Source organism: Amblyraja radiata, chromosome 23 (genome assembly GCF_010909765.2).
Source record: "Amblyraja radiata isolate CabotCenter1 chromosome 23, sAmbRad1.1.pri, whole genome shotgun sequence".
NCBI classification, from domain to species: Eukaryota; Metazoa; Chordata; class Chondrichthyes; order Rajiformes; family Rajidae; genus Amblyraja; species Amblyraja radiata.
The window spans coordinates 7,382,927-7,406,934 of record NC_045978.1 but is presented as its reverse complement, the minus strand read 5'-3'; the positions used below and the strand labels follow the sequence as shown (position 1 = coordinate 7,406,934).

Below are 24,008 nucleotides of genomic sequence, written 5' to 3'. Positions count from 1 at the left end.
ATAAGGTCATAAGAAACAGGAGCAGAATTAGGCCACTCGGCTCATCAAGTCTCGTCTGCCATTCAATCATGGCTGATCTATCTCTCCCTCCTAACCCCATTCGTCTGCCTTCTCCCCATAACCCCCGACACCTGTACGAATCAAGAATCTATCTATTTATCAATCTCCGTTTTAAAAATATCCATTGGCTTGGCCTCTAAGGCCTTCAGTGGCAAAGAATTCCACAGAATACCACCTTCTGACCAAATAAATTCCTTCTCGTCTCTTTCCAAAAGGAACGTCCTTTAATTCTGAGGCTGTTATCTGTAGTCCTGAATACTCCTAGTGGAAACATCCTCACCACATCCACTCCGCAAGCCTTTCACTACTGGTGCATTTCAATGTGGTCCCCCCCCTTCTTCTTTCGTGTGGCGTGCACAGCCTAAAGTTGTTGGACAACTTGTTCTATTTGATCTTCCGTTTGTGCATGTCGAGTTGATTGTATTAGTCGAAACAGGGCAGACCACGTGAAGGTTGCAATCTTCCACCCCAGGTTCCCCCTCATTCTTCTGAACTCCAGCAAGTACAAGCCCAGAGCCATCAAATGCTCATCATAAGTTAAACCACTCATTTCTGGCATTATTCTTGTAAACCTATGGAGGAGGATTTGAGTAAGATTTACCCCTTTCCAATGAAGTTTTAAAGATACTCACAGACATTAAAGGCTCGGTGCATATTCGATATTGAATCAGACATCTTGAATCAAGAAGCAATTTTATTTGTTGAATACAAAATGGAATGCATTACATCAGAGATCACCGTATGATTGAGTTGAGGCAGGTACTCGAGGCTCACCACCGATCTTCTGGCAAATGGTGGTCCTAATTAAAAGAGTGAACTTGAAATCTCCTCCCATTTGTGGCGCCCAGGCCGGGTGAGGCTCTGTGGCCGGTTGGCGGGTAGAATTTGCCCCCGTGGTCGGGGCTCGGGAACTCTGGCCCGGCCGGAGCCGGCAGATCCATTCCCACAGCCGACTTCTCCGGCCAGTATCTCGGTGCCAGGGCAGCCTAGGTGGACTATTGGGACTCCTCTCAGAGGCAGTGACCTCCATTAGTCTGACAAAGGCGTAAACCTGGACAAGGCTCTGGAACCAAGGGTGTCGGAGAGAAAAAAAAAAGTGGTGGATCTGTACAAAAGAAAATATACTAATTGGAATCCAATTTTGGCAGTCGATGCCATCCACATTTTTGGATAATGACTTGAAATATAAATATTAGTAGCGCAAATTAAAGTCTCAGGAAAGTATGAATGTAGTTTAGATATTTAGCCTCAATCCTTGTGATGAGCCAAACTGAAAGAACAATGCCTTTTGCCAGGATCAGCTACACAATTTCAGTTGCATCTGTTCTTAATTGGACACAAAGAAAAAAAGAAGTGTTAACTCCAATGTTTCAAACGTCAAAGACAGCAGAAAGATTTAAAAAAAAGTGCTCATTGCATTTCTGGGTTTCATCGAGTTCAGAGATTCACAAAGTGTTAGGATGAAGCACTCAGAGAAATAATCTATCCAGCTTTTACACAATTTATTTAAAATATCTAGTCCATCCTGTTGCAATCTTATCTCGTGTACTCTGGATCGATTAATAGTATTTCCATTGCAATGATTTTGTTATTCAGTAAATTATCTCAGATCTTTCTTGGAAAATAGGTTAACCCTGTACATTTTTGTTTCTAAATGGAATTAAATACACCTGAAAAACTATGAATCAAATTACATATCAGGTTACATTGTAAAACATCATAAACCAAGATATGAAGTACCACTCTGATGTGAACCAATGTGCCCCATCTATTACTCAGCTTTTCCCTTGTTTTGACAGGCGATAAACCCATTTTGTCCCTTGCTAGATAAACTTTGATCAGATATCAATGTCAGACGTTTATGGGCTGATTGGAGAAGACAAAGTTCGATTATATTCCCATCCCACTATGATCCATACATGCTTCAGGAAAGGACTGTTGTATCGCAATTGAGTTTAGTTTAGAGATACAGCGTGGAGCCAGGCCCTTTGGCCCACCGACCAGCGATCTCCGCACACTAATACTATCCTACACACACTAGGGACAACTTACAAATTTACCAAAGCCAATTAAACTACAAGCCTGTCCGTATTTGGTGGGCGTGAGAAAACCAGAACAGCCGGAGATAAACCCACGCAGGTCATGGGGAGAACGTACAAACTCCGTGCAGACAGCACTTGTAGTCAGGGTTGAACCCGGGTCTCTACCGCTGCGCCACCGTGACACCCATTGGGGGGGGGGGGGGATCTTGTGATTATTGATTATTGTGCTCCTATCAATATTCCAGTGATGGTTAGCTAACTGAACAAATGTAACATCAAATACAGATCTTTTCCATCCTGAACTTTTGAATCAGTCATCATGAAGCTTCCTTTTAGAGCATAGGGGAAAAAAAGACAAAAAAGAAAAACTATTGGGTGGGAGGAAAAACTTCTTTCTAAACTGGTGACAGCCATTATGATGCATTTGGACATATTACAATGACGTTCTCAATGCATGCAAAATAACACATGCAAAAAGGTACAGAAATCCACAAAGTACGAGGTGTTTGAAGTGAAAAAAAAAACACAAATATCAAATGGTAATTATCTTCAGGTGTGGTGTTACTTGTAAAAGTTGGAGTTCCACAAATCCGATTCCACCTTTACTTGACATTTCTGATGAAACGCGATTTATAACCAGTCTAATATGGAGTGGTTTTATGTGACATCTTTATGTGATATCCTTTTGCCTTGGTGGTCTGTGAATGTTCCTGATCACACATTTGACCATCCATTCAATGCCATCATTTACACCTTCCCTGGAAGACAAAAAATGTTTTAGTCTAACAAGATTGTAAATAAAACAAAATTGTAAATGGACATCAATGGGATACCTTCAATTGAGAGAATTACAAGAAACTGAGGCATTTTGTTTATGACATTCTGTTCAAATTATTTTTTAAAAAGCATTCAATTTGAAGTTAAATAACTCCGGCACCTCTCAAAGCTCTCGCGGTATATTTAATTTTGATGTAGCGCAAAGCGATTTCGACACCAGCTGCCTTGGGCTCGTCGTTTGTTCTTCTTTCTTAATTTGCCATTCAGACACATTTGAACATAGCTTTAAATATAACTACTCTGAACCAGCACAAATGACAGAACAATTATTTCAAAACGATAGGGTAGGAAATGTTCCTACGTATATTTAGGAGCAGTTTTAATTGTGACAATTTAAAATGAGTTGAATAACAAAATAAGCTATTTTAGTTAAGTGCTTAATTTGTGATTCGAAGTCACTGCTGTGTCCAATAATTTCAGAAGCTGGTGGAGAGATGTCCAGATGACACTGTTCAAGGGCGATGAGAGTTTACTAAGTGCGACCAGAAGTGTCCATACAAGGTAAAGCAACTGGCCCTATAACACTCTGGAAATTCTTGTGCAAGGTGCAAAAAATATTCAAACCTCTCATTCTTAAATAATTCAATCTAATACTTAACAGGCGTGTATTATTGATTTATCTGCTTGAAATTACCTCTTTTTATAGACAATGCATTCCATTCATTTATCACCTATTCCTTTTCTCCAGAGATGTCGCCTAACCCGCTGACTCAATCCAGCATTTTGTCTGAAGAAGGGTCTAGAGAACGAAACTTCACCCATTTCTTCGCTCCAGAGATGTTGCCGGTCCTGCCGAGTTACTCCAGCATTTTGTGTCTATCTTCGGTTTAAACCAGCATCTGCAGTTCCTTCCTCCACATTTTGGCATCATATTTGGCATGGACACTGTGGGTTGAAGGGCCTGTTCCACTGTTGCATGCTCCATGTAGACCCATTTCATTATATTTCTATCACAATCTGCCCCTATGCCTTTCAACTCAACACGATCCATCTCATATGAATCTACACACTTCATATAGCGAGGGTACGCACTAATGTCCTCAATCTCAATTTCACATTTTGTCATGAATGAAGACTTACCCCGTAAGGGCAGAACATGGTTGCACCAAGCAGTCTCTCTTCCCTATTTTTGGAGCACAGTCACTGAAAGCCGTCTTTATATCTCCAACCGAGAGACAGGTCTACCAGTCATAGGGAAGAACAAAAACATTAATGATAAACTAAGCGAGCTCACATTGCCAAGAAGAGAAACAGTAAGAATCGCACAGTCAAATCCAATATAGAGCGAAAAAAATCTGTACCATACCCATGTCAATTATAAACTAACAAATTAAAAGATTGAACAAATTCCAATTTTAGTATTCACTAGACCAAGTGGGACCCGTTCCCTCAATGCATCTTCCACCACTCACTCATAGCCCCCAACTGCGCAAGAGCAGCTTATTTCCCCTCATTCCCCTCATCCACTCCCCTCCCTCACCTCTCCCTCCCCTTTCCCCTACCTTCAGTCATCCTCCCTCCATAACCCCTCTCCCCTCCCTCTATCTCCCTGCTCCTCCACTCCTCACCTATACACTATCCCACTACGCCACTAAACACAATGCTTAAATAACATTTCTCCTCTCCCCTCCCTCTCCTTACAACAATGCAACAAATCTCTCATTGCACTGGGTGGAAGAATGTTGACGGGCAGTTTATGTATATGAGATCCCATTGTGACCTCATACACTGCTAACTGCCAATGGAACACTGTTGACAGGCAGTTTATGTAAATAAGATCCCATTGTGACATCATAGCTGTTAACTGCTAGTGAAGATAGAAGACAATTTTCTCAAGTGGGATTTTGAAAAATGGAAATAACTTGTAAAATATAATAATCTAAACAAAACTTGATACATTACACACAATGATAATGGTGAGTAAGGTGGTCCAAAAATTATAGCACTATTGTGTACCGTTTTGGCATAATTCAGGCGACTACGCTCACACACACACAGACAGACTCACAAACAAACAAGATGAGAGTTTTAGTAATATCTAGACTCCCATTTAAAATGAAAAAAAAATGACATTCATCAGAAAGGTGGCAAAAACACATCCATGCACAAATTGGTTCAGTTCATGATGTGCAAAAAAACATTTGCTTGCAAAGTTACTGCTCCCCAATACGGCGAGGGAGCAAGTCATTTAATTCAAATGCAAGCATTCTCCGCTATTTAGTTTTAAGTTTATTATTGTCACGTGTACCGAGGTACAGTGAAAAGACTTGTTTTGCATGCTGTCCAATCAGATCAGATAATACTATACACAATTACAACCCGGCCAAACTGGGTACAATGGATAGAGCAAAGGGAATGATACAGAGTGCAGAATATAGTTCTCAGCATTGTAGTGCATCCATCAAAAAACACAGAAGCATGAAAGAATAATGGAATTCTTTGTTCCTGTTTGTTGGATGAGAATAATTCTCCAAACACACTCTGGAAAGATAATTCAAGGGTCTTAACAGGTCTACGCAAAGCTGGGTAGTTAAAACAAATATTACTACTTCAAAAAAATGTGCACGGCATAATTAATTAAAATAAAATGCAACTAATTATGACAATAGGAAAAATACCTCAATGTCCTGTTTGTTAGCCAAGACCAACAAGGGAACTCCATCTAGCACCTCACTTGTGATCATGTTCTCTGTAGTAACAAAACATTAAAGGCATTTAGAGAAGTGAAATTTAGCAAAAACCTCAGCACATTTCCAGGATCTGAAGTAGTGGTACTAAAATTTCTAAAACAAGAAAAGGAGATGTTATGGCACACACAAGACTATAAGACATGGGAGCAGAATTAGGCCATTCAACTCATAAAGGTAGAGTTGCTGCATTACTGCGCTGAAGACCCGAGTTCGATCCTGACTACGGGTGGTGCCTGTACGAAGTTTGTATGTTCTACCATGACCGAGTGGGGTTTCTCCGGGTGCTCTGGTTTCCTTCCACATTCCAAAAGCGTGGAAGTTTATAGGTTAATTGGCTTTGGTAAAGATTGTAAATTGGCCCTAGTGTGTGGGATAGTGCTAGTATAGGGGATTGCTGATTAGTGCAGATTCAGTGGACCAAAGGGCCTGTATCCGAGCAGTATCTCAACTAAAGTCTGCTGCGCCATTTAATCAAGGGCGATCTATTTTTTCCCCTCTCAACCCCATTTTCTCCTGCCTTATACCCGCATCCTTTGCCATGCTTACTAAACAAGAACTCCAATCTCTGCTGTAAAAACCCAAACCATCCACCTATGATGCCATTTCAAGAACTATGCACTTGTACTCCTCGGCCCAACTATGCACTTGTACTCCTCGGCCCAACTATGCACTTGTACTCCTGGCCTTACTATTCAGTGTAAAAGGCTGGTTTGACGTCTAGAAATGCAACTTATTGCGCACTTATCCTAACTGGAGTACAAAATTGACATTTTGCAGATTTAACAGAGGCAACGTCCTGGAAAGTGCGATACCTGTGAAGAAGGACCTGCCTTCAAAAAGTAAATATTATCTTGGGCGAAGAAGCAGAATATGTCGCAATCTACTAGCAGCTCAAAAACTGACAAGCCATTGAAGTGAACCATCGGTACAGTCAATGGACTAAACCTGACTATTTCTGAGTTTCAAACATTAATGACCATTCCAATCCTTCAATTTAAAAAAAAGATCATCAATACACTTTTTGGGAAACAGGTCTTGACTGTCTACTCTATGCCTCTCATCATTTAAAACGTTCCTAACAAACCACTCAGCCTCCGACCCTCCGGTGAAACAAATATCCAAGGTTGTCCAATCTCCCCTTGAAGCTAATACACTTTTCTCCAAGCAGCATCCTGGTAAACATTTTCTGCCCCTTTTCTAAAGCATCTATATCCTTCCTGTAATGGTGTGACCAAAATTGTACACAATTCTCCGAAAGCAAACTAACCAACAGTTTTATAAAACTGCAACACAACTTCCTGACTCTTGTATTCAAAGCCCCAACTGATGAAGGCAAGCATTCTATCTACTTTATCGCACTTTCTATTTGTGTTGCTACTTTCATGGAGCTACATATGGACTTACACCCCAAGATCCCTATGTACGCTAAAGATGAGCAAGATCTTGCCTTGAACTGTATACCTTACCCTAACGTTTGACTTCCCAAAGTGCAACACCTCTCTTGCTCAGATTAAACTCCATCTGACACTTCTCTACCCATGTCAGTAATTGATGGGAAGAAGGTCATCAAAAGAATACAGCCAAAACCCACACTTTGGCATGGGATTTTCCCTGGCATATTCCCCAATGCCAGTGTTAGATAATGACCAAACTTTCATACAAAGCTACTAATATTAGAGCACAGTCAGGAAGTGGCTTGTAATTAGAGTATTAGTAATTACACATACATTTGTAGCAATGTAGAACTTACTGGCATTTGAATGGGGAAGGGGGGGGGAAGAAAACTAATGCACCATTTTGGTGGAAATCTGACACCACAGTAATTCTCCAGTTCATCAAAATGCAATTGAGCAACAGTTTTCATTGTCTTGTACTTACCAAAAGCTATTTTTGATTCAGATAATCTTTCTTCATCGGTTGAATCAATGACATATATTACACCATGGGATTCTGCGTAATACTAAAAAAGAGAGAGCAGGTCACAATATTGCAGAGTTTGCTGAGGGTATACAGATGATGAGTCTTTGTAACCATTGTATTCATTATTCTTTGACATTGCTCAAAATGGTTTGCAAAAACCACCGCCTTACAATATTTATAAAATTCAACTCATGTTTTGGATTACAGAGTTATATAGAAATCAGTGTACATTCCTATGCCATATTTGCAAAAGCAGATGTAGGGAAAACGGGGAAACAAATATTTGACTATTAAAGGAGACACAAGGAACCACAGATACTGGAATCCAGAGCAAAACACTAAGTGTTGAATTCAATGAGTGAAACAGGATCTGTGGAGGAATTGGATAGGTAACGTTTCGTGTCAGGACACTTCTTCAGACTGAAATGTCAACTGGCCATTTCGTCCACAAATGCTGCCTGCCCGCTGAGTTACTCCAGCACTTTGGACTTTTATTGTGAACTTCTGCAGCAGTTGGCAAATTATATTATCAGGTAAAGCTAGGAGAGTAAGCATGTGTGGGAGAGAACAGCATGGCAGAGAGAGCAAGAATGAAGGTTGCTTGTGGTGTTGACAAAACTACAATAATGACCACCTGCAGATTGGGTCAACAGTGGACATGGGTCTTCAGTATTACACCAGATTATGCTGGGTAGATGATTTCAGATACGACAGAGATAACATTTCCTCAAACAGCAAATGGGGCGGCACAGGGGCGAAGTGGCAGACTTGTAGCCTTACAGTGTCAGAGACCCAGTACAATCCTGACTATGAGTGCTGTCTGCATGGAGTTTGTACATTCTCCATGTTACCGTGTGGGTTATCACAGAGAGCTCCAGTTTCCTCCCCACATTAAAAAGACATGGTTAAGTGGCTTCAATAAATTGGCCCTAGTGTGTAGGATAGAACTAGTAATGGGGTAATCGCTGGTCGGTGAGGACTTGATGGGCTGAAGAGCCCGTTTCCACATCATATCTCTAAAATCTAAACTATTTCTGTATTAGTTAAAAATCGAAGCAAATGCTACTGACAAAAGGTTTTAAAAATGTTCCATCCTGGACCCCAATTCACTTTGTGTAGGAAGGAACTGCAGATGCTGGTTTAAATTGAAGATAGACACAAAATACTGGAGTAACTCAGCAGGATGGGCAGCATCTCTGGAGAGTCCCGCTGTTACTCCAGCATTTTTTGTCTATTCCCAATTCACTTTGATATTTTTGTATTTCCCTCCCTGCCCCCTAAAACTATTCAAGGATAAATGTCATACCATAGTCAAAGTGAAGGATATTTCCCATGAATTAAAATAAAGAAGAAAAAAAAAAGAAAAAAAAAAGGCTTCATTGTGATCATTGGCTTGCATTTAAATTGATTGATTGGAAGATAGTGTGGAAACAGGCCCTTCGGCCCACTGAGTCTATGTTGAACATAGATCACCCATTCACACTCGTTCTATATTATCCTGCTTTAACATCCACGCCCGACACACATGGGGCATTTTACAGAGGCCAACTAACCTACTAACATTCATGTTTTTGGCATACGGAAGGAAACTGGAGCACTCAGAGAAAACCCATGTGGTCATATGGAGACTACATGCAAACTTCACATGGATAGTCCCATGGCCAGGATCAAACCGGCTCACTGGCACTGTGAGGGAGCAGCTCTACCAACTGCACCACTGGAGATCTATACAGGATCTATGGACACAAGTAAATGCAGATGCTGATTTACAAAGAAAAAAACACACATAAAGTAATGAAGTATCTCAGTGGGTCAGGCAGCTTCTCTGGAGGACATGGATAGGTGATGTTCCCGGGACTCTTTGGACCAGTTATAGCACGAGAGAGAAAGCTGGAAGAGAGGTGGGGGAGGACTATACCAGGTAAGTGATAGGTGGATACAGGTGAGGGGAGATTTGTCGGCAGATGGTTGGTCAAAGTCCAAAGATGAAAAGACTAAAGGCTGTGAAACAGGGAGAGAAGATGAAGGGGTGTAGGCGGCATTGTGGGCAACGGAGGCGGCATTGTTGAAGAAATAGATGCGTAGGCGGCATTGGATACACATTCAGGAATGAACATGTAGGAGAGGGAGGGGGAAGAAAGAGAGGCGGGGGCAGTTGTTTGCAGGCTGATTTATCATTATGTGCCCACAGCTGAAATCTTTGCAACATCATCAGATTAAACTGCAATTATTTATTCACCGTTACATGTTTTACATTGAAATGGCCAGACTACTATCAAAAACATGGAAGTGTCTACACAATGCAACCTATTTATTTGTAAGAAGGAACTGCAGATACTGGTTTAAACCGAAGATAGACACAAAAAGCTGGAGTATCTCAGCAGGACAGGCAGCATCTCTGGGGAGAAGGAGTGGGTGACGATTGTTCTTTATGTCTCCACATCATCGTCTATATATCTCTCGTTTCCCTTATCCCTAACCAGTCTGAAGAAGGGTCTCGACCTGAAACATCACTCATTCCTTCTCCAGAGATGCTGCCTGTCCCGCTGAGTTACTCCAGCTTTGTGTCTATCTTCAACATATTTATTTTCCTTTGCTAATGGATACAAGGGCACAGTGACCTCTTTTGTTCAAACCAAGCAACTGCATACAAATTGGTTTTAAAAACCAAAAAATCTGTCCAGCATATTTTCTTTCGAGGAAACACTCCAAGAACCACTGAAGTAAATATGGTCCCATAACTTCAACAGATAACATGGAAGAGTACAGCACAGGACCAAGCCCTTCAGCCCACAATGTCCATGCCCAACATGGGGAAAGGTACACTTTGAATGCATGCGATCCATATCTATGTGCTTCCCCATCCAAAGGCCTCCTAACAAGGACGCCTTGCTTAGTTGGCAATGAAAGCAATTCCAGAGGCATGGATTGACCAAAGGCATGTCAATGTCACACCAAGCAACTTCATACAAATTGTCGGAAGTATTTACTTTTGATTAAAAATATATAGCAAAGATTTTTTGGTTATTTCAAGAAGGATGGACTGAAAAATTAAAACACTCACAACCCCATGTACTACCATGCTCAAAGCACTAACACAATCCCATGTAGCTCAAGGATCATTGGATACAGTAAACCACAAGCTGAATGCACCTGGACCCCATGACTAAAATGGTAGAAGCTGTCAAATAACATTAGGAGGCATTCTTTCTCTTGTTGTAACATGGCGGCCATTTGGCCCATTGATTGCATGCCAGCTCCCATAAGAGCTATCCTGTTCCTTCTCCTATTTCCATCTAATCCAGCAATGTATTCGCTTTTACATGCCATTAACTCCCCATTGATTCATTTGTCACTTATTCATGCTTAGGGTAATATACATTTGGGCCAATTAATCTACAGGTCTAGCTTTGGGATATGGGAGGAAACCAGAGAAATCACAATGTCACAGGGAGAAATTGTTCTTGTACTATGCATTATTTTATAGTGAATCACACATATAAGCAATCCCACAAACCCTCCATTGGATCATCTCACAGATTTAATTTTTCCAGAGAAAAAGGAACGCCAGCTCATTTAAATTTTTCCTGATTGTTACTTTAGTTCTGGTACCATCTTCAGTCTGGAGAAGAGTCTCGACCCAAAACGTCACCCATTCCTTCTCTCCAGAGAAGCTGCCTGTCCCGCTGAATTACTCCAGCATTTTATGTCTATCTACCATTTTCACAAGGTACTTCTGTAATGTCTCTGGTCTGTCCATATCTTTTTTAATATGTGGATAACAGAACTGTGTACAACTTCGATTTGGATCAAAGGTTTGGTGCAAGATAAATATCTCTAGAAATAAACTGCCATTAAATGTTGTTTTTAGTTACTTCATTAAACATCAAGAAGATATTAGCCAAAGGATGCCTAATGTGTTATACCTATTCAAATAACATTCGATGGTAAATAAATGGTTCTCCCCTTCATGGCCTTGTGACGAAGGTTATCATCAAAGTTGTATGCTTCACTGTGCAGAACATCAGGTCCTAATTTTACACGAATCCTCGAAAGGTTTGGCTTAAGATCATTAAAATTGGCTCCAAGTTAGAAAGTGAAAAGGATTCAGACAGGATTCTAGTAACCATGGTTTTAAGTAACCACTGCTGGGATTTGTCTCGTATGGATGTTGGATAAGAACGTGAGCAAGTTTGATTGTAACAACTTCCACAACTGGAATCTATCAACATTACACATCTGGTTGTCTACAAAGAATGATCACCTAATACTTGATAGCTATTTAACATTTATTAATAAATCACGGTAAAGCCACAAACGCTTGTGGAGGCCAAGTCCTTGGGTATTTTTTAAAGCAGAGATTCACAGGCTCTTGATTAGTAAGGGTGTTAAAGGTTATGGAGCAAAGGCAGGAGAATGGGGCTGAGGGAAAGATAGACCAGCCATGATTGAATGGCCTAATTCTGCGCGGAAACAGGCCATTCGTCCCACCGAGACTGCGCCGACCAGCGGTCCCTGCACACTGACACTATTCTACACACACTAGGGATAATTTACAATTTTACCGAAGCCAATAGTCTACAAACCTGTACGTCTTTGGAGTGTGGGAGGAAACCGGAGCACCCGGAGAAAACCCACGTAGGCCACAAGGAGAACGTACAAACTCCATACAGACCCTTGCTCAGGGTCTCAGGCGTAACAAGGCAGCAATTCTACCACTGTGCCGCCCAAAGCAACTTAAGACAGCAATTTGAACAGTCTGCTTTCCAGCATGTTTAATTTTCTGCCTTGAACAAAATCTTTATCATATTTTAAGAAAGGAAAAATGAATACCTTGTCCCATAATGACTGGAGTTCTTCTTGTCCTCCAAGATCCCAAAACATGAGGCGTGCTGAGCCAACATCAATGGTGCCAACTTTAAGGAACAAAAATTAAACTGTTTTATGGTTTTAAACCAGTGTGTACTAAAATAAACACCACAAAGATGACTTCAATAAAATTGGCTGTTGCTATTATATTGCCCTTGAGTGGTACCAAATTCTGCTGAATTTCTTTGACAAGATCCCTCATCGTATTAAAAAGATTTTTCTTTAATGTGTACATTTTCAACTTTGTTTCTTCTGTATTTCAGCCAAAATTCTAAGCCATATGTTTCAAACTCTAAACATAGCCACAATCCATCAACACGAACATGCTGGATACTTTTGGAAAGGCATCAGATACAGACACAGCTTAAAAACTTACTGTTTAAGCCAACTGTAGTGGTGATCTTTGATAAATTCATTCCTTTGTAGTTTCTGCTAAATTTAGTCTTTGTCTGTTCCAGGAAGGTCTGCTCATTTTGGTCAAAAGTAAAGAATTATATAACAGTAAAGGTCAAACTCCACAGCATTAAAAAAAACTTGCATAATCTGTGAAAGTATTGAAAAATATGATAAATGGAAACATCACATGCAGCGGTAAATCTATATATTACTTATATATCTGACAAGTGCTTATTCATTTGATTATAATGTCAGCCCAGATATCATATATTAATAAAAAAAGAATGTCATTTTCAAACCATACACTTTTTGAACACATTTTAAATCGACACGGTCATTGTTACCTTTTGTTTTTACACGAAGGTTGCAAGACCATATAAAGTTCACCCATTATGCAGCTAGCTCCATTGAATCATATCCAATTCATTTTGCAGTACTGAATTCCAACTGTTGCATTTATAGTGCATTAGTTGGATTACTCCAATGCTGAACAATATCAGCCATAAAGGAACTGCAGATGCTGGTTTACAAAGACACAAAGTGCTGGAGTAATTCAATGGGTTAGGCAGCATCTCTGGAGAATGTGGATAGGTAACACTTCAGGTCAGGAAAACGTATGAAGAAAGGTCCTGACCCAAAACCTCACCTATCCGTCTTCTCCAGGGATGCTGCCAGACCATATAAGTTACTCTCGCACTCTGTCTTACATCAGCAGTAAATTATATCTGAAAAAGTTCCTAAACTGTTACAGCTAAAAGTCTTTTGAACTTTTTTTGGCAATGAGACATATAAAGTTGTCAGATTTTGGATTTGAGTTAGTATGCTGAACCACATGCATTACTTTTCCATAACTAAAGAACACAAACCATTCACATTGGTATTATCCTAAAAAACATTTATTTACTTCCTTCTTCTGGATGAGTTTTCAACAATTTCTTCTTTCTCCAGCAGGTTATCCATGCAACATATGCCAGTCTAAACGAATTCCATCTGCCTACACATGCCTAATTCTATTCCCTCCCTGTACATGCATTTGTCAAAATGCCTTCTAATCATTGCTGGTTGTCTGCATCTACCACCTTCCTTAACAGCACATTCCCCTGGCACCTATTATTCTCCATGCAAGAAAACATGCCTTGTATATCCCCTTTAAATTTACCCGTTCTCACCTTAAACCTCTGTCCTCTAGTATTTGACATTTCTATGCTTCTCACAATTTTATATACAGGTGCACAACCTTTTATCCGAAAGCCTTGGGACCAGACACTTTTCGTAATTCAGAATTTGTCGGTCTTCGGAATGGAAATATTTTTGCGTAGATTTTAATGGCTGGCTCAGTGGTAGAGTGCTCGGCTCATATCCGCTAGTTCGCGAGTTTGCGCCTTGATCCTGGCAGTTACTCGATCGCGAGTTTGAGTCTTCAATGTTGTTTTTTCTTGCAGAATAAATGTTTATATGAAATGCAGTGTAGTAGAGGTGTACTGACTGTGTGGGCAGAACTTTGGAAGTGATTGCCCACCAGTCTAAAAAGCCGCTGTGTCTCCCTGTCCCTGGGATAGCAGGGGGCGATCAAATAGCACAATACCCCCCTCCCCCTCCAACTCCAGAGGAATCCGCTCCCCTATGGGCCGCTACGGCGACAAGTGGCAGTTTGCCCACAGCCCGAGCTGCGCCCCCTCATCCGCCACCCCAAGAACAAGACGTACATTGCACACCATCAGCTTCTGCCCCTACGTGTTCCTCTGGAGTTGGAGCGGGGCTGGGCTGGAGTTGCTGCTGGCTGTGGGTCTCTGGGATCTCCGTGCTTGCAGTGGGCCTGGGGGTCGGTGGGCGGCGGTGGGAGCTGTGGAGCCTGTGGACCTACGGACCTACCTCCGTGGAGCTAGCCAGCTTCGGAGCATGGAGAGCTGCGGGGGCGAGCTGCTGCCACCCGACTCCGGTGGATGGTGACACCGGGAGCCCGCGGGTCCCCGATGGGAGACCGTTTTGCGGGGCACCGGCAGCGGCGACTTCTCCCGCCCGAATTACGGGGTTGAGAATGACCTGGAGGGGGGCCTTACAACGTCCGGCGTGGCTGAGTGGCCGCGGACTTGCTAGCGCCCGCCGGGGGCTTTGACCTCGACTTCGGGAGAGGAATGGAGAGCAGGGGAGAGACAAGTCTTTGCCTTCCATCATAGTGAGGAGGAGACTCACTGTGATGGATGTTTATGTGAATTGCCCTCTCCCTCTGCAAATGCAAACAACCCCACTCTCCTGCAAGGGCGGTACAGTTTCCGGAGGATGGCAGGTGGCCGGAGACGTCAGGACCAACACGAACCCGCTCCCCGATGGGCCCCTACGACGCCCCGAGCTGCGCCCCGTCATCCGCAACCCAGGTTCCTCTGTAGTTGGAGTGGGGCTGGGCTGGAGTTGCTGTTGGCTGTGGGTCTCTGGGTTCTCCGTGCTTGCGGTGGGCCTGGTGGTCGGTGTCCAATTGGTCCTGACGTCTCCGGTGACTGGCACGGCCGACGTGAAGACAGTGCAAAGCCCCCGCGCCGGTGCATTGGGCGGGGAGCTGGAGAGGGGAGGGAAGGGGTCACACACATGGCCGGGAAGCAGAGGGGTGTAGGTGGGGTGAAACTGAAGGGAGCGACAATCTGCACTGTGTATCGTGAGTCTACCGTGGGAACTTTTTAACTCAGCGGGCAGGCAGCAGCATATTGTCAATTATTAACCCTCCCGTGCAATATACCCTCACCTTCTCTTTTATGAATGGGGATTTAGTTCCCCTTTCTTCGAGGACCGACCGGAGGTTCCGCTGTCACCTCTGCGGGCCGCCCTCGGTGAACGTTTTCAAGGACCTTTCTTCAAGGACCGAAAAAATGGCCGCTATTCGGAGGTTTTCGTTATTTGGATCTTCGGATAAAAGGTTGTGCACCTGTACAATCAAGTTGCTCCTCCAAAGTCTAAACTGCACATAATACTCCATATGTGACCTAGAGTTTTATACAGTTGCATGTTTTTTACTCAGTGTCCTGACTGAAGGCACGCATGCCGTATGCCCATCTTTACCACCTATCCACTTGTGTTGCAACTTTCAGAGCTGTGGACAAACCCCCAAACTACCCCTGTACCTCAATGGCCCTAAAGGTTCTGCCATTTACTGTATACCTTCAGCTTGCATTCAAGATGCATACTTGTATCAATTAAATTCTGTCTGCTATTTTTGTAGCAAATTTTTCAACTGCATCCTTTCCATGCTATCGACATCTCCACTAATGTTCACATCTGCAAAACATACTAATCATCTACCTATATTTTCAATCAACATTAAAAAATGTATCAGAAAAAGCAGAGGTCCTTGCAGAACAAAAATGAGTCAGAAAAATCACCCCTACCCTCTGTCTTCTATGATCAAACTATCTTTGGGTGAAATTTACCATGGATCCAAGGGCATCAACAGTAGGCAGGAGAATGGGGCCGAGAGGGAAATGTAGATCAACATTGATCGAATGGTGGAATAGACTTGATAGGAGCAGAATTAGGCCATTCGGCCTACGTTTTTATGGACCCCATATGACTGAATCTTCCAGACCCTCCTACAATGGGGGGTCTTGTCAAATGCTTTACTAAAGTGCAGCAGGGCGCACATCCACTGCCCAATAATCATCTACACCACATCATCAGGAAACTTAATCACATTTGTAAAACAGTATGTCCCAACACGAGTGTATACTGATTATCCTGAATAGGTGAGTGCTTTCACAAATGCAAGTCGATCCTGCCCCCAAAGAAACTTCCACTTATGAATAACATTCTAGATACCCAAGTGGTGAAATGTAAAGGCAGAGCAGCAACCAGGGTGCCAGCTGTAGATCAGTGCATGTTCCTTTAACATAGTGACCTCACCACTACTAACCACTCCCCATTATCTTCAGTATAATTGTAACCTCCCCACCTCCAGCTCTCTCTCTAGCTCCAGTGACAGACCACGGACAGCTAGGGCACGAATGTGTATCAATATAAATGTTAGTAATAAAACCAGTTGTGAAGACATCGTGTATTACAAATCTTTACATGGTGTCAGAAGTGGGATGTTTATCGGGTTTTTATTTGCTTTTCTCCGTTCCACACCTTTCGTTGTTTTTAACCCTTGCCTTGCAATGTCAAACTCTTGTCGTAAACCTGATGTTCTGGTGTTTGACTCCGACATCGTCCATCGGTGGGCTGTCTTCCGGCGCGACTTCGAGCATTACATTGCGATTGCTCATCCTGCTGCCACCCCTGCGGTGGAGGCCCACCTGCTCCTCAACCTGGCTGGCCCGGAGGCCATGGAACGTTATGAATCGTTCGAGTACGGCGTTGGTGAAGAGGCTCGGGACCCGGTATGTCTTATGGCTAAGTTCACTGCACTTTTATGACATTCCTACCAACTGCATCCTAGAACGGTTTAAGTTTTTCACCAGGCGCCAGAGCCCTGGGGAGCACATTGACACCTACATTGCCTCGTTGCGCCACCTAGCACGGCGTTGCCGCCTCGATGCGGTGACCCCCGATCAAATGACCCGGGATGTCCTGGTTTACGGTCACCTGGACGAGAAACTAAGGGCTGAGCTTTTGAGGAAGCCCGATCTGACTTTGAATGAGGCTTTGCACGCCTCTCGCATGGCTGCTGCTGTCGCCTCCGTGGCATCACCTGCGGCTCAGGACATTAACTATGCCGGTGCTGCTGGCCGCCGGCGGATCGATGGCCCGCCGCGCCAGCGTGGCTCACGCGCCCCCACGAGGGACAGCCCGCGTCGTTGCCCCAACTGCAACTTTGCCTCCCATCAATTTAATGTTTGCCCTGCGCTGGGAAAGACTTGCAATTTCTGCAGGAAGCTAAATCATTTTTCTGCTGCATGTCGCTCCCTTGGAAAGCCTGTTCCTGCTCCCAGGAGAAGTCTAAACAACCTTGCTGAGGCTGATAGCGCAGCCGGTTCCCAGTACCAGTCAGACGAACTCCCTGATTCTGATACCAGTTCCTCCCATGACGAATCGAGTATTTTTCCACTGTTGGGTGCACCTGCACTGATAGCTGATCCCTCAGTGCGTGTTACTGTGAATGGGACGACCTTTCCGGCGAAGGTCGACACGGGGGCGTTTTCCAATGTTATGTCAGTGAGCCTCTTCAAGCAGATAAGGTCTGGGGAGAAGGTTACTACCAACGACTCCCGTCTTCATGCCTATGGGGAAGGCGTGCTCGTACCAGTCGGGAAGGCTACTCTTATCTGCACGGTCCTGGAGACCTCTCGGCCCCTCACTTTTCACCTGCTGCAATCTGAGAATGTCACACTGTTGGGCGCCCGTGCGTGCCAGGAACTCGGTTTGGTTTCCGTCCACCGCGGTATCCACCTGGTGCAGACCCCCCTGGACCCCATGAGTGAGTACCCTGATCGTTTTGATGACGAGCTGGGCAAGCTGCCCTGCAATTACAAGATCGCTGTGGACCCGGGTGTCGATCCAGTGATCCGCCCACCTCACCGTGTCTCCTTTGCCATGAAGGACAAGGTGGAGTCGACTCTGCTTCACATGGTGGCCGTGGGCATCCTCAAGGAGGTGAGTGATCCCACCCGGTGGGTCTCCACCATGGTTGTCGCTGCAAAGAAAGACAGGAGTGAGATTCGAATCTGTATAAACCCCAAGGACCTGAACCTTGCCATCAAGCGCCCGCGCTACCCCATGCGAACGGTGGAGGACATCGCTGCACAGGTTGGCCCGGCCACTGTCTTCTCGGTCCTCGATGCCAAGAGCTCTTTCTGGCAGATTCCGCTGGATGAACGTTCCTCCTTCCTGACCACCTTCAGCACACCCTTCGGCAGGTTCCGTTTCCTTCGCATGCCATTCGGAATCAATTCTGCCAGCGAGGTTTTCCAGCGCACCATGGAGCAGCTGTTTGCCGGTCTGCCGTGTGCTATCATTGTCGACGACATCCTGGTGTACGGAAGGGACGTCGCTGAGCACGACCTCCACCTCCGCCAAGTCCTGGACAGGGCTCGTGAGATCAACCTCAAACTTAACTCCAAGAAGTGCCGTTTCCGCGTCCCGGAGGTCACGTACGTAGGCCACGTCTTCACGGCTGAGGGTCTGAAGCCAGACCCGCAGAAGACAGCTGCGGTCTCTGAGATGTCCGCACCCGCCGACGTGCCCAGCCTGCAGCGCTTTCTGGGCATGGTGAACTACCTGGGGAAGTTCATTCCTGACCTCAGCGAGCTGAGTGCGCCCCTGAGGGAACTGATCAAGAAGGACACTGCCTGGGCTTGGTTCCCGAAGCACCAGACGGCTTTCGATGTCCTGAAGTCCAGACTGGTTCGCACCCCCACCTTCAAGTTCTTCGATTTGAAGCGTCCCATCGTCCTCATCTGCGACGCCTCGAAGTTCAGTCTTGGTGCCGCCTGCCTGCAGCTCTACGATGGCCTGCAGCTGCCCATCTCCTACGCTTCTCGCACCATGACCCCCGCTGAGCAGCGTTATGCTCAGATCGAGAAGGAGCTCCTCGCCGTGGTGTTTGCCTGCTCGAAGTTTAAAGATTACATCCTGGGCAACACCTTCACTGTCGAAACCGATCACCAGCCGCTGGTCACTATCCTGAATAGACCGATCCACGTTGCCTCTTCCCGTTTGCAGCGAATGATGCTACAGCTCCAACGCTTCACGTTTCGAATCGTGTACCGCAAGGGCAAGGACATGTTCGTGGCCGACACACTGTCCCGCGCACCGCAGGCGTCCACTGCCCGACACCCGTACGAATCGTCTGACCTGATGGTGTTAAACGTTAATATTGTGCCTTCACAGCAGATGCAGTCCCTGGTCCAGCACACTGCCAAAGATCCTGCCCTGCAGCAGCTTGCCGACGTCATCCGTCGTGGCTGGCCTGAACGTCGCTCATCCTTGCCGGCTGGTGCCGCGCCCTACTTCCTGGTCCGGGCCGAGTTTGTGCTGCACGACGGAGTGGTGGTGAAGGGCCACAAGGTTGTGGTTCCTACTGCGCTGCGGGACCACTACTTCCAAACCGCCCACAGCAGCCACCCCGGGGCGGAGGCCACTCTGTCCCAGGCCCAGAGCCAGTTCTATTGGCCCGGCATGGCACAGGACATCCGGGAGAGGGTCTCCGCCTGCTCTGCCTGCAATAGCCTCTCTCCCCATCAGCAGTGCCAGCCGCTCCTGCAGCAGCCTGCCCCCGAACTGCCGTGGATGGTAGTCGCCACTGACATCTTTGAGTGGCGTGGCAAGCATTTCCTGGTCCTTGTGAACTCCTACTCCAGCTGGTTCGAGGTGAATCAGCTGCCCTCCCTCACATCTGCTGCTGTCATTGGGAAGCTGCGCCGCCACTTTGCAACCTTTGGCTCTCCTGCGAGTCTGCAGTCCGACAACGGCAGCCAATTTTCGAGCGCGGAGTTCCGCGCTTTCGCTACCACCTGGAACTTTCGTCACCACACCAGCAGCCCCGAGTACCCGCAGAGCAATGGCCTTGCTGAGCGTGCCGTCCGCAGTGCCAAGGAGCTGCTGGAGCTTTGTAGACTTTCTCGGTCGGATTTTTACTTGTCCCTCCTCAACCTCCGCAATATTTCCCGTGACCCTGCCTTGGGCTCGCCTGCTCAGCGGCTCATGTCCCGCAACACGCGCCCTCCGATCCCAGTATCCCAGCGGTCCCTGAATCCTGCGGTCCTCAGCCCTGCTGCCGTCCAGGAGCGCATTGCCCAAAAGCAAGATATCCAGAAGCGCTCGCATGACAAGTCCTGCCATCCCCTTCCACGTCTATTCCCTGGCCAGGTGGTCCGGATGCAGTCCCCCTCCGGGCACTCCCGGCTGGCTGTTGTCGTCAGCTCTGCCGGCTCTCCGCGGTCTTACCACGTTGACTACGAGGGTACCATCTACCGCCGATCCCGCCAGCATTTGCTGCTGGTCAACGAGCCCGCTCCGCCTCCTGCTGCCCCTTTTGCCCCGCCGGTTCCTTCCTCGCTGCCCACCGCTCCTCGCATGCCCAGGACTCTGCCTTCTCAGCTCTTTGTGCCCCAGGTCTCCTGTTGCTCTTCCGCCCTCGCCTGCCTTGCCCGCTCGCTTGCCCGCTGCTGTCCCCGTTTCCCCTCCCCGGTCACCTCATCCTCCCTCTCCTGCGCATTCTCCGGGTCGTTCCCCATTATCTTCAGTGTAATTGTAACCTCCCCACCTCCAGCTCTCTCTCTAGCTCCAGTGACAGACCACGGACAGCTAGGGCACGAATGTGTATCAATATAAATGTTAGTAATAAAACCAGTTGTGAAGACATCGTGTGTTACAACACCTCTTTACACCAGCTAGTTACTGCAAACAACACCTGGCGAGACAATGTCAAACATTGGAATTTCAAAATGTTGAGATAGAGGATTATTGGAGTTTTACAGTGCCACCAATTCTCACAATACTCCATAACAAATGATAAAAAAGTACTCTGTATGCACATGATAGCGCAAAAGTTAAATTTCCAGCTTCTTTCCAGGTACTGATTAAATTTTGACATTATAAAATCAGACATCACAAATGTCATTAAAACAAATTCCAATAATTCAGCAAGACAAAAACATGCCATTTACAAACTAATGTAGTGATTCGTTTTGACATGCGGCACTTCATAAAGGGAGAGGCGTGAGATATGGTAAAATGCAAAAAGATGAAAGTATCTGCATGCAGATGCAAGAGATTAATAAAACAATCAAGATATTCATTACCACTGTATTAACCAGTCACAGAGTAGATTAAATCAAGAACAAGCCAAGAGGTCACAGATATCACCTTACAGTTTTGCCTGCATTGTCCAATCCTAGGATAAGAATGCAGTATTCATCCTTTTGGAACATGTACTTCCACAGCCCAGACAGTAATGTATACATCCTGTAAAATAAAACAGCTCTTTCAAATATTTTCATTGCAAATAAATAAGTTGAGACATCAGGTTGGGCGGCACAGTAGCGCAGCTCGTGGAGCTTCTGCCTCACAGTGCCAGAGACCTGCATTTGATCCCAACCTCGGGTGCTGTCCGTGTGGAGTTTGCACGTTCTTCCTGTGATGGTATGGGCTTCCTATGGGTGCTCCGGTTTCTGCCCACATCCCAAAGACGTGAAGGTTTACAGGTTAATTGGACTCTGTAAACGTCAGCCTGGTGAATACTCTAACATACTTCTTACAGATACACTAGAGAAAGTATCCTGACTGGTTGCACCATGTTATAGCAATTCCAATGCACAGGAGCGCAAGAGGCTCCAAAAAGTGGCAGACTTCGTCCATTGCTTCACATGCACAGTCCTCTCCTCCCTAAACGTGGCGCTGCTTCAAGGCAGCGGCATCTATCATAAGGATCCCCACCATTTGGGCAGTGCCTTCTTACTGTTGCCACCATCGGTCATGAAGCTGTTGCCTATTCAAGTTAAGTGGAGCCTGTTCCAATGTAACCCTCTTCAGCTAGTGTCTAATTTGTATTAATTTTAATGTAACTTCCAACTGTAGGTTCAATCTGTTCAACCTCAATAATTCCTATCACACTCCAGTTCCACCAGCTAAAGCATCACTCCACTCAGCCTTCCCAACCTCCTCACTGAATTAGATCTCCTTTTAACTTGGATCTCCACATCATAGTCTCTTCACTGCTAGAAAAATAAATGTAAGTAAAGAGAAAGAGCTAAGATAGGACAGGATAGCTATTGTGAATTGTTTACTTACTCAGCATATAGTAGACAAGGCTACAGAAAACGATAGAAGTCTGCAGGGCACCAAATCAGTCAGAAATGTGTGAAAACATTCATGTAAAATCTGGTAAGGAACGAATATAGAATTAATTAGACAAATAACAATGAGATTAGTAGTAGATAAAAGTCTTTAGAACAGACAAAGTACTGTATGATTGATTTCTACAAAAGATTCTCAGCTACTAGAATCTCCAAGATAAAAATGGAGTCACTTAACCCAACTTGCTTATGCCAACCACGATGCCTGCATTTGGCCCATATCCCACTACACATTTCCTTCCATGTACAATGGTTTCTTTATTATCACATGCACCAAGGAACTGTGAAATACTTTATTCGCATACAGCTCAGCAAGGCTATCACCAATATGTTGTTAAAGCATCTTCTATTCTGTTCCATTATGTCAGGTTTCTCACTGCATCATACTCTTTCACCCACCTTAATATATAATGCTTGACCCAGATTCTGTGCAAGGTTATGCACTTTGTCTGCCTTTCCATCACCCATGGACCATTAAATGTGTAGAAAGGAATTGCAGACGCTGATTTACCAAAGATAGACATGAAAAGTTGAAGTAACTCCGGAGTTGTTGCCTGACCCGCTGAGTAACTCCAGCATTTTGTGTCAATAGGCCATTACATCCCAGGCTTTATCGACCTTTGATCCAGATGCACCATGTAATCTTAATTAGATGTGCTACATCAATAAAAGCATCCAAGAAGATGCATTACATTTCATTCCAACTCTAAAGAATGCCGGAGACGTCTCAAGTCCCCATGCAAATAAAATGATAGAATTTGAGGGTTTATTTCTGACCCTGAAAGCATTAAAACCTAACCAGCTGGCAAACTTCTGGTGCTCCTAGCTGAATGGAAGCAGCTCCAGCTGCAAATATATATAAACACTACCTCTTGCACGATTCTGAAGGAAACAGCAAGTTCTTCCTCCAAACTAACACTTGCAAAGAGCAGCTCTTACCTGTTACCCCTCTCTCTCCATTTAAAACACTTTGATTCCCTCCTCTCCAGCTGAGAGCGACTCTCCACTGAGTCCAGGTACATCCAGGCACCACCGGAAGGACTACTGTCCCGTGGGCCTCTGGACCTTGTAGTTTTACCCGTCGTGTCTACGTGAATGGATGGCCTGTTGAACTACAAATCCCATGCTCCCCCGCGCGGCGGCCGGGGGGAGGACATTTTCAGACACAATTTCCCTGAAGTGGGACATTGGATGGTTAAAAACAATTGGATGGCAATAAAAGCAGGAAGTAGCAGTGAGCCAGGCAGCATTTATTTGGTTTTATTGCTATAATTATCTCAGAACCATTATGAGCAGGATTAATGCTGTATTTAATGTTCAGATACAATGGTATTCCTTGATCTCACTGTTAACCCAGTCCTCTCATGTGTGGGAAGGAACTACAGATAGACACAAAATGCGAGAGTAACCCAGTG

The 24,008-nt window shown here is 44.9% G+C and overlaps 1 protein-coding gene across 3 annotated transcripts; it reads right to left on the bottom strand.

Moving 5' to 3' along the window:
* Positions 1–736: 736 nt before the first annotated feature.
* arfrp1 (ADP ribosylation factor related protein 1) lies at positions 737–23,651 on the bottom strand. Of its 3 annotated transcripts, XR_004415436.1 has the most exons (10): positions 23,533–23,651; positions 22,529–22,618; positions 21,610–21,703; positions 12,795–12,882; positions 12,383–12,465; positions 7,508–7,589; positions 5,558–5,628; positions 4,020–4,120; positions 2,408–2,860; positions 737–2,343 (listed from the first exon to the last, which is right to left on the bottom strand). XR_004415436.1 is itself a non-coding variant. In XM_033041489.1 (9 exons), the coding sequence occupies exons 3-9, from the start codon at positions 21,700–21,702 to the stop codon at positions 2,773–2,775; spliced, it is 606 nt and encodes a 201-aa protein (XP_032897380.1). In that variant the 5' UTR covers position 21,703; positions 22,529–22,618; positions 23,533–23,651; the 3' UTR covers positions 737–2,772. The 3 variants fall into 3 exon arrangements, 2 of the variants coding, with proteins under 2 accessions (XP_032897380.1, XP_032897381.1); XM_033041489.1 differs by having other exon boundaries at positions 737–2,860; XM_033041490.1 differs by lacking the exons at positions 22,529–22,618; positions 23,533–23,651 and having other exon boundaries at positions 737–2,860; positions 21,605–21,703.
* Positions 23,652–24,008: the final 357 nt, after the last annotated feature.